The 16,552-nt window shown below is 42.1% G+C and overlaps 1 protein-coding gene across 1 annotated transcript in view; it reads right to left on the bottom strand.

Moving 5' to 3' along the window:
* ube2e1 (ubiquitin-conjugating enzyme E2E 1) overlaps positions 1 to 14,561 on the bottom strand; it is a 32,633-nt gene extending 18,072 nt beyond the window's left edge. Inside the window, exons 1-3 of the mRNA XM_036567664.1 lie at positions 14,461 to 14,561; positions 12,749 to 12,915; positions 11,409 to 11,459 (exon numbers count right to left, since the gene is read on the bottom strand). Of these exons, the coding sequence (XP_036423557.1) occupies positions 11,409 to 11,459; positions 12,749 to 12,906 (209 nt within the window). The 5' untranslated portion in view covers positions 12,907 to 12,915; positions 14,461 to 14,561. The remainder of the gene's footprint in view (positions 1 to 11,408; positions 11,460 to 12,748; positions 12,916 to 14,460) is intronic.
* Positions 14,562 to 16,552: the final 1,991 nt, after the last annotated feature.

Here is a 16,552-nt window from a genome sequence, read left to right as displayed (position 1 = left end):
TACAATCTAGGCTAATAAACAAATCAACAAATCTTTTTTTTTTTTTTTTACCCGATTTTTCTCCCCAATTTAGTCGTCTCCAATTCCACCCGCTAGTTAGGACTCCCCCAATCACACGATGCTATCAACGCTAGGAGGGTGAAGGCTAACACAGGCTTCCTCCGAGACCTGTGAAACCAACCACCGCTTCTTTTCGAACTGCTGCTCACGCAACGTCACTGGACAGCCGAACGCGCTCGGAGGAAAGCGCCAACCGCCAGATCTGTTACGTCAGCTAACAGACGCCTGCGCTGACTAGCATCACGCGGAGTGATGGTAGGAGAAGGAGGGGCCATCCTACCCACCCAGAGAGAGCGAGGCCAATTGTGCTCTCTCGGACTCCCGGCTACGGACGGCTGTAGCATCACCAGGGATCGAACTCGCGATCACCTGATCATAGGGCCAACACTTAGACGGTTGCGCCACTCGGGAGCCCCTAACAAATCTATTTTTAACTCTGACAGGTTGACCAAAATCCCTTGAGTAGGTTAATGTGAACACACAGGCGTCTCCTCCTCTTTATACAAGGCTACATCACCTGGTGAGAAAGCCAGCAACAGTCAGAGCAGCCAGTTGATTTTATTATTGATCTCTGTCATCTACATAAAGTTTATATGAGTAATAAACTGACAATACAGACGTTTATATCATGTGAAAAAACACCACAAACAGCAACCGCTCTTGCGGAGTGGTTCCGGATTAACACACACACACACACACACACACACACACACTGCATCTCATCTGGTGTGTAACTGGCGTAAAAGAAGCAAAACCAACAATGACTAATTTAGCTTTAATTGTTGGCTAATCTGGCCGACGTTTTAATAAGTCCCTGATCATATTTTTTTGTTTTGTCGCTTTATTTTAAGAACTGTATTTACTGGGCGTAGCATGTTGAACAGGTGCATCTAATAAAACTCAAATGCTCCACTAAAACACTCAAGACTCGACCTTGAATGAACTCGCAAACATCTACAGACAAGTCATCCCACATCAACGGCAATTATCCACGTTTTGCTTCTAATCAGTAAGCACCACTACACATATAATTATCTGATTTATTTATGTCCACTACAACGTCATTGCCGTTTGTGTACTAAAAAGCTAGCCTACTAACTGCACCAACATGGAGGACCTTTTTCCTTGCCTATCCTCTGGACCATCCTCAGTCACAGCCATTTTGCAAGGCAACGCCAACTGCTAACGTCTAGTGCGACGGAGGCTCAGTAACTGGCTAAGCAAACAGCACAAACTGGGCTAATGCAAGCCTGTTCTGTACCAGAAGTGAGGCAGAGGCATTGGTGGCAAAGCCGAATGTTTTTGCAACACTTGTTTTTTTCACACCAGTTACAAATGACAAATCACTGTGGGAGTATTTCGCATCAAACTGCTGATCCTGTGGAAGGAGCGACAACAGAAAGGTCTGCAAAACTGCAGCACCAAACGCAGAACGCAAGGCAATTACAGTGCAGCGCAGAGTTTTTAATTTCAGCCCCAGTCTCATTACTCAGCCTGGGGCGCTGGAATGTGTGGAATCCTAAACGTGTGACTAAGTGACACCCATAGGCCAAAATTCACAGAAGAGCGAAGGAGGGAGGCAGGGGAGGGAGAGACATCAGGAAAGAAAGACTGAAAAGGCCAAACATAGAGGGGGGAAAATTAAAGAAGGCCAGTAAGAATCAAGTGGATATACATGTAAGACTGGTCTATAAATCCCTCAGTGGTGCAGGACCAGCATATTTATTTCATATGCTGCAGGGATATGAGCCGAGCAGAACCCTCAGATCATTAGGAACTGGTCGGTTAGTCCTGCCGAAGGTAAAGACTAAAATATGGAGAAGCTGCGTTTCGCTACTGTGCTGCTTTTTAATGAAACCAGTTAACAGAGGGTATTAGAAGAGGCCCGACACTGGACACTTTAAATCCAGGCTCAAAACGCTCCTATTTGAGCAGCTTTCGGCTCAGTTTAAACACTGTTAGCATTTCAAAATCCTTTTCCTCTGTAACGACACTTTTTTAAATCCTAGGCCCAGTCCCATTTCTTCTGTTCACCCCTACCCCTTGTTTTTGAGTGTCGCCCCAACCCCTTGGACCTGAGATACAAGGGGTAGTGGTTGAAATCTTCCCTATGAAATGAGACCCTCAGATAAAAAGAGCATCACTTCATTAACAGCTACCAGCGCTGCTCTGTAGGCGACCCTGCCAGTCTGCAGTGACAGCAGAGGAGGGTAAAGTTCAGCTCCTCACTGCTGGGCTTTAGTTACATTTAGGGACTCATATGATCTTCAAAGAGGGGGGCATTTATTTATTATCGCCCACCCCTGATTCTTCAGTGATATGAAGCTGAAGTCAGATATTCTCCAGCTTCTTGTTCAAATTTTCCCGTTCCACCTTAAATGTTACTTTCTGGTGCTTCAGGCGTCAGAACTGCTGGACTATTTAAGGTGGAACAGGAAAATTAGCTAACTAACTACCGAGACATCAGCATGCTATTAGCGATTTTTATGCTTGTTATGAAGAAAACAACCATAATACACTAAATCGACATTAAACTAAGATAAAACGGTGGTTTTCATAATTTTTAACAGAGTAAATTCTCACATTTGTGGGTTTCTTCGGTCGCTCGCGCAGCCGTCTGACCAGTTTTTCTTTTATTTTTTCTTTTCTCGTAACTCTCTGTTTGGAGTCTCTGAAAAACCTCCGTTTGGAGGGCCATGCAGCCCCAACACGTCGCCCTCTATCTCAATAAAAATTGGGACACCCTACCCCTAGACGTGAGGGCTAAGGGCCAAGTGGTAGGGGCGAGGGGTGAAATGGGATTAGATCCTAATTTAACTTCTAGTTTTTAAATTTGATTATAATTATCATAATTCTAATTATAGCAATTTCTAATTTGATATTTAATTTAATGCTTTTCTCTTAAATTTATTGTTTTAATCATGTTTTTAATTATGTTTTTCTATTTGCATTTACTTCACTTTTTTTTAAACAACTCTGACTCTGAATTTTCTCATTTGTAAAGCACTTTGAATGACAGCAGTGCTTGAAAGGTGCTATATAAACAAACTTGCCTTACCCAAGAAAAAGGAAGTAAGAAAGCAAAACAACACCAACAGAAAGTAACATAACACAGAGAAAAGGCTGAAAAACACTGGAGAAGGTACAAGATGTCAGCAAAGAAGTTCATGAGCAAGACAAGAGGAAGAGGGCTGAAGTGACTCCCACTCTGAAGCCCAACAATGCTTTCAATGCGGAGGTGCATCTGCTGCGGAATTCCTCCTCAGGCTCAAGTGGGCTCAGTGCATATCCTGCATCTATTCAGCTCGTCTCTTTTAAAGAGGAGTGTCATTTTCCAAAGGGGACTGGGTGGCCTTTGGCTGATAACTTATAAATGGATTTCGCAATAATTTAAATACCTATCATGCAAATTAGTAGTCATTCTTTCTCTTTCATGTGCCACATTTTTATGGCTTCACCTTTACTTAACCCTTTCCTTTATACAATCATCCTAATCTATGATTAGTTCAAAAGGTCTACAATAGATAAGGCTGCACTGTCATTTTTTTGTAGAATAAGGAGAATAAAAACAGGCTAGAATATGGTGAGTGCGCTGCTGCGAGTCGCCCTGTAAAGCCTGAAATAATTATTTCAAGTAAGAGGAGTCAAACTGGGAGTTTCACACTCCACGTCGTTGGTCTTTATGTATTAATGTCAGACGCAGAGGCTCAGAAAGAAGGTCCAGCTCGATGTTTAGGTCTCAAATGACCTTAACATGAACATTATCCTGATTTAGGCATGATAACAATAGAAGATAACTTACTCACATCCTCAGAAGACATGGCCAAGTTTTAACTGATGGTTCTCTCTGAATTCTCTTCCAAATCACGTATTTGATTGTTGTTTGGAAGACGTTCTGACTCCAAGACCAACTAACCCCCAGCTGGGATACTTGGACAGTCTTTGTCCACTCAAACCATCCACCTTACTGTGTGTGAGGTCAGTATAGACATACGTCCTCTTCCTGGCAGATAATTAACATCTCCAGTTGCTTTACACTTCTTATAGTACCATATAGTCGTATAGTATACTTGTTATATTGCCCTTATAGTCGTAAAGCGCATTTTCACTTGTTTGGCTGTTTTTTGTAGCCATTTCCTGATTTGTGCAGCTAGACAACCTTTTGTCTCGCATCACTGCTGTTCTCGCTGGTCGTTCGTGTTACAATGGACAACCAGGGGAATTTGGCCTGTGTTTCATCTCATGTATATGCCCCAGTAAAACAGGACGTCACGGCGGAACATTTAAGTGTATAAATTTAAGAAAAATATTTATTTCATGACAAGATTTAGTTTACTTTCAATCATTGTACCTTAAATGAAGGCTAGATTTCTGCTAATATTTTGAATGAATGATCAAAAGGATATGTAATACACACACACACACACACACACACACACACACACACACACACACACACTTTCTAAGCTGCTTATGCTACTGGGTCGTGGGGGGAGCTGGAGCCTAACAGTGTCTGTTGCAGGGCAGACAGACAGACATATACATTCTCACACATACACACTCACACACACATACACACACACCCCTAGAGGCAATTTAGCGTATCCAACTGGCCTGACTGCATGTCTTTGGACTGTGGGAGGAAACCGGAGCACCCAGAGGAAACCCACGCAGACACGGGGAGAACATACAAACTTCATGCAGAAAGGACCCTGGTCGCCCGGCCGGGGAATCGAACCCAGGCCCTTCTTGCTGTGAGGCGACAGCGCTACCCACTGCGCAAGATTACAAGGAGTGCCAGTGTTGTGGAGGCCGCTGTGTATTACCATCAGGGAAATGTAACCTGTAGGGTTGAGCCATGGTCACACAGAATGTGAGTAAAACCTGCCTGGTGAAAATGCCAACGTAAATGTTCCTCAGTCAACACGTTTTTTTTTGAGTGACGAGCAAACTAGATACCCATCTAACGTTAACTTTTTACTGCACTGTACATTCCCTCCAAAACCACCTCAAATCAGTACTGCCTGCACTCGCCTGACTTTTGCTCCACTCCCGCAAAAACAGAAAGCAAGGTGGCAAAGTCATTCAATATGGCTTGAGAAGTTTACCAAGACAGAATTATTCACAGATGTGGTGACAGGAACCAGACAACCACCTCTAAATGTTCCAGAAAGTTATGTTAAGTAAGTCTTTTTTGATTTACCAGTATTTTACCATTATCAGCATTACATATAAAGCCTCAGAAGACATGTGTAGGTTCACTGGTGGTTTCTGACAGTAAATAAAATGTATATTTGCATTGCAGTCATGGTGATAGGAACCAGGGGTCACCATCAGTGTAAAGAAACCTAAGTCTCTGGAATGAATTCTCACATCAAACCACTCTGAATGACTTTACATCTCAACATCTCAATAAAACGCCTCAAGGCTTTCCGAAGAACCTTTCTGGAGACACTTTTTAGAGGTGACAACTGAAGGAAGCTCTCTTCCTCTCGTCCTTTTGTGTTTAGAGTGTAGGATTGCTAACCGATGGCCTCCTGAACGAGGTGTGAACGACTCTGGCGAAAAGCTGAGAAACAAAACTCTCCTTTTAGGCCACGATCAAAGAGAAGACTGAAAGGTGAAACCTGGCCTATGTGCAGACTCCTGCCTCTGCAGCATCCCTCTGAGGGCAATGCATGCAGCGTAAAGACCACCCGCCCTCAAAAAACCCCTTTAACATGAATTTGACCACAAATGGGCACAGCCAATGCACGCATATAGGCCACACACTCACTGTATGAGCACATCGTTGTTTTAAACCCAGTAATCCCCAACAGATTAACCAGGGTAACCAGGACGGCACTGTAGTGACTGTGTGGAATAATCACTGTCATGTCTAAACTGAACTTTTTTTTTCCCCATTGTGTAAACATTTCATGACTAATGCACCAAGAAAATTGGCCAAAAATGACATGCAGCAGTGACACCAGCCAAGAAGACCATCTTAAAAAAGGCCTGTATCCCACCTATAAAATTTAGGTGGTTTTATGTACCAAAAAGAGCCATAAGCTATTTTACACAACCCATTTTAAATCACTTAGATTTCTGTTTTTTTACTATGCATTTAAGACGGCTATATGAATGAGCTCTGATTGGATTGGCTGTCTCATTCAAAAAGCAGTCCGGGCTAAAAATTTCGGTGCAAACGGGCAGGGCTAAACTGCTTTTGGCTGAAGATGAAAAAGCAGAAGGCCAAAACAATTCTAAACAGGCTGATTTTTACAGATTAGTTTTCATATATGGATTATCAAGACTCAGGAGTGAACACCTTAGCAATTATCATACTACATTAAAATCTTATTTCCAAAAATCAAGGAAAATTCAGTTCTCCATGATATAAGCCAGGCCTTTAAACTCTTATTCTCCAGGGTATATTTTGGTTTGTCCATATGTATTTACATGACCAAATCGTAAGGCAAATTATTCAGTAACTGCATGAAATAAATGTAATTTTTTATTTATTTATTTAGTAAAAGCTCCCCTCAAATAAACAGAGCATGTGTTTTATGATCACACATACTGCTATATGCTTACAATTTACTTTCTGAAAGCCAAAAATCTTAGACACTCTTTGTATTATTTTATAAAAATAATGTTTACAGAGCAGATCACTGAAGAGACGCCATCTGTTTATAGTTTATAGCCCAGATTTGTGGAAAAATGGGTCGACTTTCAGTAGATAAAAAAATTGTGAGTTCAGCTTCTTTTATTATAAGGGTTTAAAACTACATCACCCATCTATTTGACTGGAAAGAAGACAGTTACAGCTCTCATACGACCCCCACCTTTAGAATGTAGCTTATGAAATATGAAAGTTATGAACAATATGACGAAGTGCGTTTTGGAACCACCGGTGGTCTCGAGGAGTTGAAGAGGTCAAAAGTCTAATATTACTTTAAAAGGCCGCATATAAAGCAATTTCTTTTGAAAAAAAAAAATTGTAACCTAACATAATAGCAATTTCACTGGATCAGATCAGAATCAGAGCCGATCCAGACACATTACTTGATCGATTATGGGCAAAAGTAAGCCTAATCCACTTCTGATCCTGTTTCTTTTTCACTGTTATCTTTCACAGATCTCTAAACGTTAATGAGACAGAAAGAGCACCCTGTTTATTTCCATATCAATACACCATTCAGTTATATGTCCGTTCTCAATAGCAAAACCAATATCACAAAACACCAACATAATTGCCCAGCACTAATCTGCATAACAGCCATGAAAAACCAAAGCACACAAAAGAGCTTTCCCCTCTGAGAAGACTCCTCAGATGCAACCATAAAAGTCTCAGAGGCCACAGTTTACATGTTCCCACCTCAAGGTCTAGACGCAAGCAGAGCGCACCACTTAAATAATCAGCATGCTTATCTCAGTTCAGACCATCCAGCTCAGTTAAGGTCAGCACAGACACGATGATGGTGATGAGGATGGGAGGCACATTTTACCCCAACTTTCTCCTAATAGGAATCTTAGACCCAGTTTACACCTAGTCGTTTGATGCGTCTTGAGCACCAGGATTATATCTGAATTGAGATTATTAAGTGTAAACGCACCGGAGACGTAATTAAAGCAGACTGAAGTCTGATTGTTCAAACCACTTCAGGAGATGCATTTTAAGCCCACTTTACACTGGGCAACCACAGCGCTCTTATACATTTACTGCATGTCACACTGCGCGAGATGGTAAACAGAATATCTTGGCATGTCAAACTGCGAATTCTGTTATACTGCACGTCAGATTAAACAGATTTCTGATGACAGATTTACAATGAAAGCAAAGTCATTTTCTTTTATTCTCAGCACTGCAGTAACACTGACGTGGTGGTGGTGTGTTAGTGTGTGTTGCGCTGGTCTGAGTGGATCAGACACAGCAGTGCTGCTGGAGTTTTTAAACACCTCAGTGTCGCTGCTGGACTGAGAATTGTCCACCAACCAAAAACATCCAGCCAACAGCGTCCTGTGACCACTGATGAAGGACTAGAGGATGACCAAACTGTGCAGCAGCAGATGAGCTATCGTGGACTGTCAAGGTAGGAGTGTCTAATAGAGTGGACAGTGAGTGGACAGTGTTTAAAAACTCCAGAAGCACTGCTGTGTCTGATCCACTCAGACCAGCACCACACACACTAACACACCACCACCACCACCACGTCAGTGTTACTGCAGTGCTGAGAATGATCCACCACCCAAACAGTACCTGTTCTGTGAGGGTCCATGGGGGTCCTGACCACTGAAGAACAGGGTAAAAGGGGGCTAACAAAGTATGCAGAGAAACAGATGGACTACAGTCTGTAACTGTAGAACTACAAAGTGACCCTATATAGTAAGTGGAGCTGATAAAATGGACAATGAGCGTAGAAACAAGGAGGCGGTCATAATGTTATGCCTGATCGGTGTGTTTTTCAAGTGTCGCTATAACACCTTAATAGGGCAGAGAAATGTTTATGAGCTCAAGCTGTTATAAGCTGGGAGCTACTAAGCATCGACAGCTAAGAAGCAAGATAAGCCAGTTTGGCCACTTTAGAACTTTAATAGTTGCACTCAGATAATTTGTTAACCGCAGGTATTTAAATGGCCGTTAATACTGAGCTAAAATGTAATGTTTTAAATAGCTAATGAGGAAAAGGGGCTCCATGGAATGCTCATTTTCCAAAGTGAACTTGGTCAGTAGGCCAATTTTTATGTCCACTACATGGTGGCCTGCTCTGCTATTTCACTGCTGGTCAACTGATGGTCAGATTAATAGCATAAGCTAATATTCTTAGACTTATGAGCAATAGTTTTTACTTTAATTGGTCATCTCTCTCCCACTCGCGCACACCCACATCATTCCATATTGTTTTTTTTTTTCAGATGCATGTTGTAATTTCAGTCACGCTGAGATTTTGCAATGCTTTTACGTCACTAATACCCATTTCCCAACCCCTGGGAATATTATAAACCGCAGTAATATCTGGGGATGGTATGAGGGTACGAAGCGAGAGCATAACGCCCAACCTACGAATAACCAAACACCCAAATTAATATGCACCTCCTTAATCGATATATCGGCCGAATTTGAAACCAGCTAAATCAAAATCTGAGACGCACTGCGGCTCTCTAGGAGCAACACGCTCTGTCTGAACACAGCCCGGGAAAACAGGAAATACACCGCACTTCTAAACAGCTCTTTGAGCTCATTGTTAATTCAGGGTGGGAACAAACACAGGAAGTCATATCAGACAGCGAGAAGTCTGCTCCTTCTCCTAATCACCAGGCAGCCGATACTCTACACCACAGAGATAGCAAAGTTCCTGATGTCCTCCGGCCAGGGGTGTGAACAGCGCTGGACTACACACATATATCATGAATATCAGACGACAAAAAACGTAGTTAGCTAAATACAGGGGTGTCAGACTCAACCACTAAAACGGTCATATTTTAAAAAAACCTCAACGAAATCCGCGGGCCAGAAAATGCCTTGTAGCAGACTTTGAAATGTTAAATACATTAAATACATGGATACGTTAAATACATGATCATATTAAATATTATAATCACATACACACAAATATCCTCAGGATGTATTTGAAACCTACCTATACGCTTAACCTAGACACCTGGCATCTTTTCTTTGCTGCACGTTCATTCATTCTTGGGATCATTTTCTGACCTACTGAGCTGAGTGTTTTGTAGTGTTTATGTTGGTTGAACTGCTAACACAGTTAGTGTGCTTGGTGATATGACTGCGGTGGAGTTGAGTAGAATTAAGGTGTAACTGCTGTCCCATGTATTGTTGTTGGGGGTGGAAACATTATTTTGCAGTGTATGCTAGGGATTGTAGTGCAGTACACTCTGAAACTGACTAATATTAACAGAAAATCAAAATAATTTTGATTTTGCAGGCCGGACAGGATTGTGCTGCGGGCCTGATCTGCCCCCGGGCCTTGCGTTCGACACATGGGGCTTAATACATTGCTGGTCAACTGACGTGTCTGATTTTCTAAGTGTAAATAAGTTAACATCCTCTACAGAGAACACATCTCTGCACATTTTAATGCAAAATTACTGTTTATTTGCTGAACATGTCACTTGCTAAGATATCATGTGTCTGCAAACAAACATTTGCAGAAAAACGTGATATTTAAGTTCTATTAAATTATGTAAAATTAATCATCGGGGTGTTCAAACATCAGCATACAACTGTATGTGGCTCGCTGGGTGCTTCAAATTGTTAATATAAATAAACACTTTCTTTCTGTAAATGTCTGATTAATATTTCCAATACTGTGTAAGGTCTTTTTTGGTGAAACAGAACAAAGACAGCTCAATCAAAACAAGCTATTTTACGTCTGTAAGCCATTCTTTCACCATAGAGTGGCAGTAGGGGTCATTAACCTTATTAATTATTATATCACAATCATTTGACATATTATGCCTGAATTCATACCAGCAACGCCCAGCGAGTAGACCTGCACGAGAAGGCTCATGAAAAAAAAATGTCAAGCATGCACGAATAGCTCAAAACATCTACTCCAGTTTCACAAGGTCAACAACATTCAGCATGAAAATGACGAATACCACAGAACTCGTTCTGATTAGTCTGAAGTCATGAGGTTTTTGCAGAGTTACAGCGTGGATGGAAATCTAACAATACTAGTTTGATGTTTGTTTATAGATACAACTGAAACAATCAAATGAGGTGTTAAAAATATATCATGATACTCAAGACATTCACAACATGCCACAAGATTTAATTTGACCAAATATTAAACAGAAAAGCAGTGTCACATTAAAAAACTGCTGAAAAAACTATGCATACAATGAATTTTATTCACAGTTTCATACTGCACTGAATCAAACTGAACAGAATTGGTCATCATGCTCTCTTTGTAATGAAACACGCAGCTGACAATTTATCATAACAATAAATATTGACATAGCGCCCATGTCAATAACCAAATTTGGATTTTCTATTGGTTAGCAGTTACTAAATGTGTCATGATCCATCATAAAACCTAAGCTTTTTAACCACATGCTTCAGTTCAGTCCAATTTCCTTCTTCAAATATGTACTCAAGCAACCTTGGAGGACCCAAAGGCACTTCAAACGACATTAATGAGTTAATATGACACGGCTGCTTCTACCCATCATCTTCTACGCTGCAATTAATCCGAGTTCGCTCAGCATCTTACTGTTATCTACCCTCAAACTAAGCGTGGCCGACATTGCTGATCTCGATCACTTCAGCTACACAAAGCACATTGACTGTGACGGCCCACAGATGAAAGTGAACCAAAGACAGTAATTCTAGCTCCACTTACCTGCAGTTTGGTGGAGGATCCAGCATGATATCGGCCAACTCCTTCTGAATTCTGAAACAAAAATGATAATGGTGAGCTCATTTTGGTCTCCACATTTCCTCCCAATGCTTTTTCAGCTCTGATCTCCTCCAGGCAGCGGGTGCAGCTGCTGAGGAACATCTGGAGAAACACTTGAACAAAGCACTGGCCCTTTTCCTCCTTCAAACAAGTGACCTCCTGCAAGGGTGGTCCTGTGCGTGTTTTTCCAAACTCAGGCAGAGTTCAAGTGTGATCTTGAGCCAAGACCTTGTCCATGCAACCCCAAGTCTTAGTCCAAAAGTAGAAACCCAGACAAGACATGTTTGGTGTCTGATGTGTTCTTCCTCCGGAGCTACAAGCCTGATTATAATAGATTTGTCTTTAAAGGCGCTTTTTAAGGGCTTTTACTGCTGGTGGGTGAAGAAAAATGCTGCATGAAAGAGCCACCATCACTGAGAGCCTGTAGAAATGAACAGTGATGTTTATTCATGCATGAACAAAGTGATTCCTCTTTTTAGTGCTTAAAAGGGGAATTCCACCAATATTCCAAAATCTCTGCATGATTAAGTGGTTAAGACGTAAACGAGTCATTCAGAGTGGTTTGGTGCGAAATTCTCCGTTCACAGCGGCGGTGATAGGAACCAGACGTCCACCTCCAAAACCTCCCCCACCGAAACATATTATATATAATGATTATGTGTGGCCTGAAGTACTGTTTATGATTTTGGTCTAAAAACATGGTTAAATCTATTCACGACTGAGTGACACACACATTGGGAACTGTGAGGTAAAACAGTTTTACCATCATCAACATTTCATATAAAGGCTCAGAAGACACGTGTAGGTTCAGTGGTGCTTTTGGATGGTAAATAAAATGTCTATATTTGTGTTGTAGTCATGGTGAACCCTGGTTCCTATCACCACCACTGTAGAGAAATCTGAGTCTCTACCATCAACCATTTCACACCAAACCACTCTGAATGAGTGATCACATCTCAACGATTGAATCAGGCAGAAAACCTGAAAAACCGGTGGACCAGGCGCAGGGGTTTCTGCTCTCTTTTTCCCCTCTTCTCTGTAAAGATGTCTTCCTGCATCCAAAACTCATACCACACGCTATTGGCTTTTTGCACGTTAGCGGTCCTTCACACTGACCACAACAGCTCACAGCTCACATACCACTGCATGTTTGTAATGCCTTCACACTCTGTGTAAATATGTGCAGTATGTGTAATTATGAGCATGTATCCTGTGTACATATCTATTCATCCATCCGTCCGTCCGTCCATCCATCCAAGGCCACAGGAGCAGGCCACCCTTACCTCTTGGCGCTGGTGGAGAGGAGTTTGGAGGTTTTGCTCATGTTGGCTTTGCTCTCTCGCTTCTTGCTAGGCGTGTCTTTCTCCGCTTGCTGGTGAGCGGAGGAGGAAGAGGAGGATGAAGAAGAGCTAGAGCTGGCACGCGAATCCTCATCCGACATGCTCACGACCTCGAGAGAGGGAAACAAAAGGAGAGGCGATGACCGGCTTGGCCAGCACAACCCTACAGACACACACACAGAGAGAGAGAGAGAGAGAGAGAGAGAGCCCCTACAGACAGAAATGAAGCAAGCAAGAGAGAAGAGAAAGAGAGAATGAGAGAGAGGTAGATAGATAGATAGATAGATAGAGAGTAAAGAGAAAAAAAGAGAAAGCAGTAGACAGAATGGGCGAGGAAAGAAAAAGAAAAGGAGAGATTATGAAGAGAATAAAGGGACAGACAGAAAGAAAAGCAGAGAGGGAGAGAAAGAGAGAGAGACCCTACAAACAGAAATGAAGCAAGCAAGAGAGAAGAGAAAGAGAGAATGGGAGAGAGATAGATAAAGAGGATAAAAGAGAAGGCAGTAGACAGAAAGAAAGAGAGGAGAAAGAAACGGAAAGAAAAGGAGAGATAATGAAGAGAGAAAGGGACAGAAAGAGAAGCAGAGAGAGGGAGAGGGAGAGAGGGAACGCAACAGAAAGACAAGGAGAGGTGAGAGGCAGAAGGGGAGAGAGAGGGGAAAGAGAAAGAGAGAGAAAGCAACACAGAGAAAGAGAGAGAAAATGGAGAAAGAGAGAACAATGTGGGTAGAAAACGCGAACGACCTCAAGCGCCGAGGGTGACCTTTAACGCTAACTCTCCACTTTCACAAACACGGCCGGCCTTAAAAAGCCTTCGCCTTTTCAGACACGTCCAGCAAACCGACGAAGCTGAACGCGGCGTCTTATTTAATCTTTCTGCCGTTCCACCTTAAATGGTGCAGCAGTTACATTCTGGCGCTGCACCATTTAAGGTGGAACGGGAAAATTCGAACAAGACGCTGGCCAACTTCAGCCTCGCAGCGATTAAAAGCGGCCGATTTCGAAGCGAAGCTCCTCTTATCGAACAGTTATTTACTTATTTCATAACCCCGGTGGCCTGAGGGGAGATTAGCCTGCTGACCTCTTCCTCGATGTTTGCGCCGATATCGTAAAGGGTAGCGTTGTGTTTACCCCCGCAGCTACGCTGACGACGCAAAAAAGGAGCGTACCGAACGTTCCAAACAGCGTTGGAAAGTGCGAGAAGCGACCGACCGTTGAGATAATCGCGTTTACTCGGATTATTCGAACAAACCGGCCGAGTAAACGGCGCAAACGGCGAAGTGGCGACGGTGGCGACGTCGCAGCAATGTCGTGCGGGAGTCTCCCCGGTTTCTCTCGCTTCGACTTCGAGAAACTTTGCCCCTCTAACGACTAAAATAGCCCCAAAAAAACCGAAAACCCGTCGAACGGCAGCCCGTTTTCGTAGCCGTGGTTCTCCACACGAGTAGCCGACCTCCTCCTCCTCCTTCTTCTCTCGGTCCCAACAACAGACCCCTTCTCCCTCCAGCTCTCTCTCTCACACTCTCTCACTCCCCCCTTCTCTCTCTCTCTCCTCGACGGCTTTAACGTTTTCGTCCGCCGTTTCGACGACGAGAGCGCCTCAAAAACACGAAAACGAATAGGTCCGTGAAACTCCCGAGTCTCCCGCTCGCTACCTTTCTTTGTGTCTGCACGAGCTCCTTCTCTTCCCCGTCGCCTGCGGACGCGCGTGGCTTTGGCCTCTCGCGCAGCGGAAGTGCTCGTGCAGCAGCTCGTGCAGCAGCAGCAGCCGGAGCCGATCGCCCGCATTCACTGATGTCAAATTGGTGTGAAGACACCAAAAAAAAAAGATGTATCAGCGCCTAAAGTGCTTATTCGAGACTAATAAAAGCCTTAAATTGTTATGATGTTTACAAAAATAAATAAATAAATAATAATAATCATAATAAAAAATCCACAAGGTTCAATAATCAGTTGGGGTTAGCTAACAAAATTAAGCACACAGCTAAGCAGGGCCGGCTCCAGCATTTTGGGGGCCATAAGTAGTATTTTTGGGGTCCTCAGGCAAAGACCTACACCTTGTGAAAGGATTAAAAATAAAGACAGAAATAATATTTTTTCCTCCAAAGCCTCAAGCTGTCGCTTTAAATGATCAATGCTGGCAGCTTAGTTTAGTCGTCTGCTTTATTTGACTGAATGCTGTCAGGTATCCTCATTTTGTTTACATTAGTTAGCCTGCTTGCTGATGTGCTGTATAATTAGAGGCTACCTAATAGCAGTGTCCTCCACAAGTGGTGTAAAAAATAATGCTAACAGTTATTACCTAAAAGCTGTTAGGGGGCTCCCTAGGACCCCTAAGCAGCCGCTTGTGTTGCTTATTAAGTAGAGCCAGCTCTGCAGCTAAATCAATATTTACCGAAAGTTATGAGCTGCCTCAAGTGAAGCCATATGGCAGATTACTAAACTACCGCGAGGTGTTATCCACTAATGCTATTTTATCCATCTGACTGGTTTGAGGAAATGATTTGCCTGAGAACAAACGCCAAGTTTTAGCTAATATGTTTAGCATATAAACAATCACGATGTTTACTGAGAGTTATGGGCTCTCTTATCCGCCGTTTGACAACTTTGAGGAATTATTTTTCTCTACAAAAACTACAAGGTGTTAGCTAATGAAATATTAAGTGGTTGCTGTTAACAGGCAGTTATGAGCCGTCTAATCCATTGTTTGACAATTTAGAGGCCCTGCAAAAGGCTAAAACTTTTATAAGACATGGTTGTTTATAAAAGTTGTAGAAGGCTCATAACTGTCATAGTATTTGTTCATAGGCTTAAATCTGCCTGCAAAAACTATCACAAAGTGTTAGCTAACAAAAGTTTTAGCCTATAAACAATGATTATGTACTGACAGTTATGCGCTTTCTACAAATTTGCTTGCAAAAACAAAGTTGTTTAGCTAATAAAAGTTTTAGCCTATAAATAACCTATGAACTATCCACAATCTGACAAGTTTGAAGAAAAAAATGTAGAAAAAAAGTATTATATATTACAAATTTAAAAATATATTACACATTTTAAATATTTTTTAAAAAATTATATATATATATATATATATATATATATATATATATATATATATATATATATATATACACAAAATAAATGTATTACTATAAAATATATATGTATTTTTAAGAATCCATGTATGGACACCTATTTTAACACTTCAACAATCCTATTTGTGCGTAAGGTGTGCCTTTGCTAGAGATGGATTGCATGATGGGCTTCTCAGATGTTGATTAAAAAAAATCCGCATAATTCAATCATTGAGATGAAGACAAAGTCATTCAGAGTAGTTTGGTGTAAAACAATTAATTGTTGAGAAACGTCCCACTCAGATTTCTTCACAGTGGTGGTGATGGGAACCAGGGGTCGCCATGACTACACATGCAGCCGCATATCGGCAGGCAAAATAGGCCAGCAGACCCTGATAAACATGGTCCTGTCTTTGCTTCATCATTGCCACAGACACATTGCGTAATGGGCTGTAATTTACTTAAGCTCCCACGTTGATGTAGACTTGTGTGGGCCGGTTGCTTAAATTTAAATTGTGTTGGTTAAACTGCTCAGAATCTCTTACAGTGTATACCAGCTAAAGTCCTCGAGGCCCTGCTTCAAGAGCAAAGTTGCTCCCTCCACTAAAGCCTCACTCATGTCTACTATGGTTGATGTTTGGCTACATAAGAGCCGGGGAAAGGGATTTACTGA

This window comes from Colossoma macropomum, unplaced genomic scaffold (genome assembly GCF_904425465.1).
Source record: "Colossoma macropomum unplaced genomic scaffold, Colossoma_macropomum, whole genome shotgun sequence".
NCBI lineage: Eukaryota > Metazoa > Chordata > Actinopteri > Characiformes > Serrasalmidae > Colossoma > Colossoma macropomum.
The sequence above is the reverse complement of the archived record's forward strand: the minus strand, read 5'-3'. Positions and strand labels throughout refer to the sequence as shown.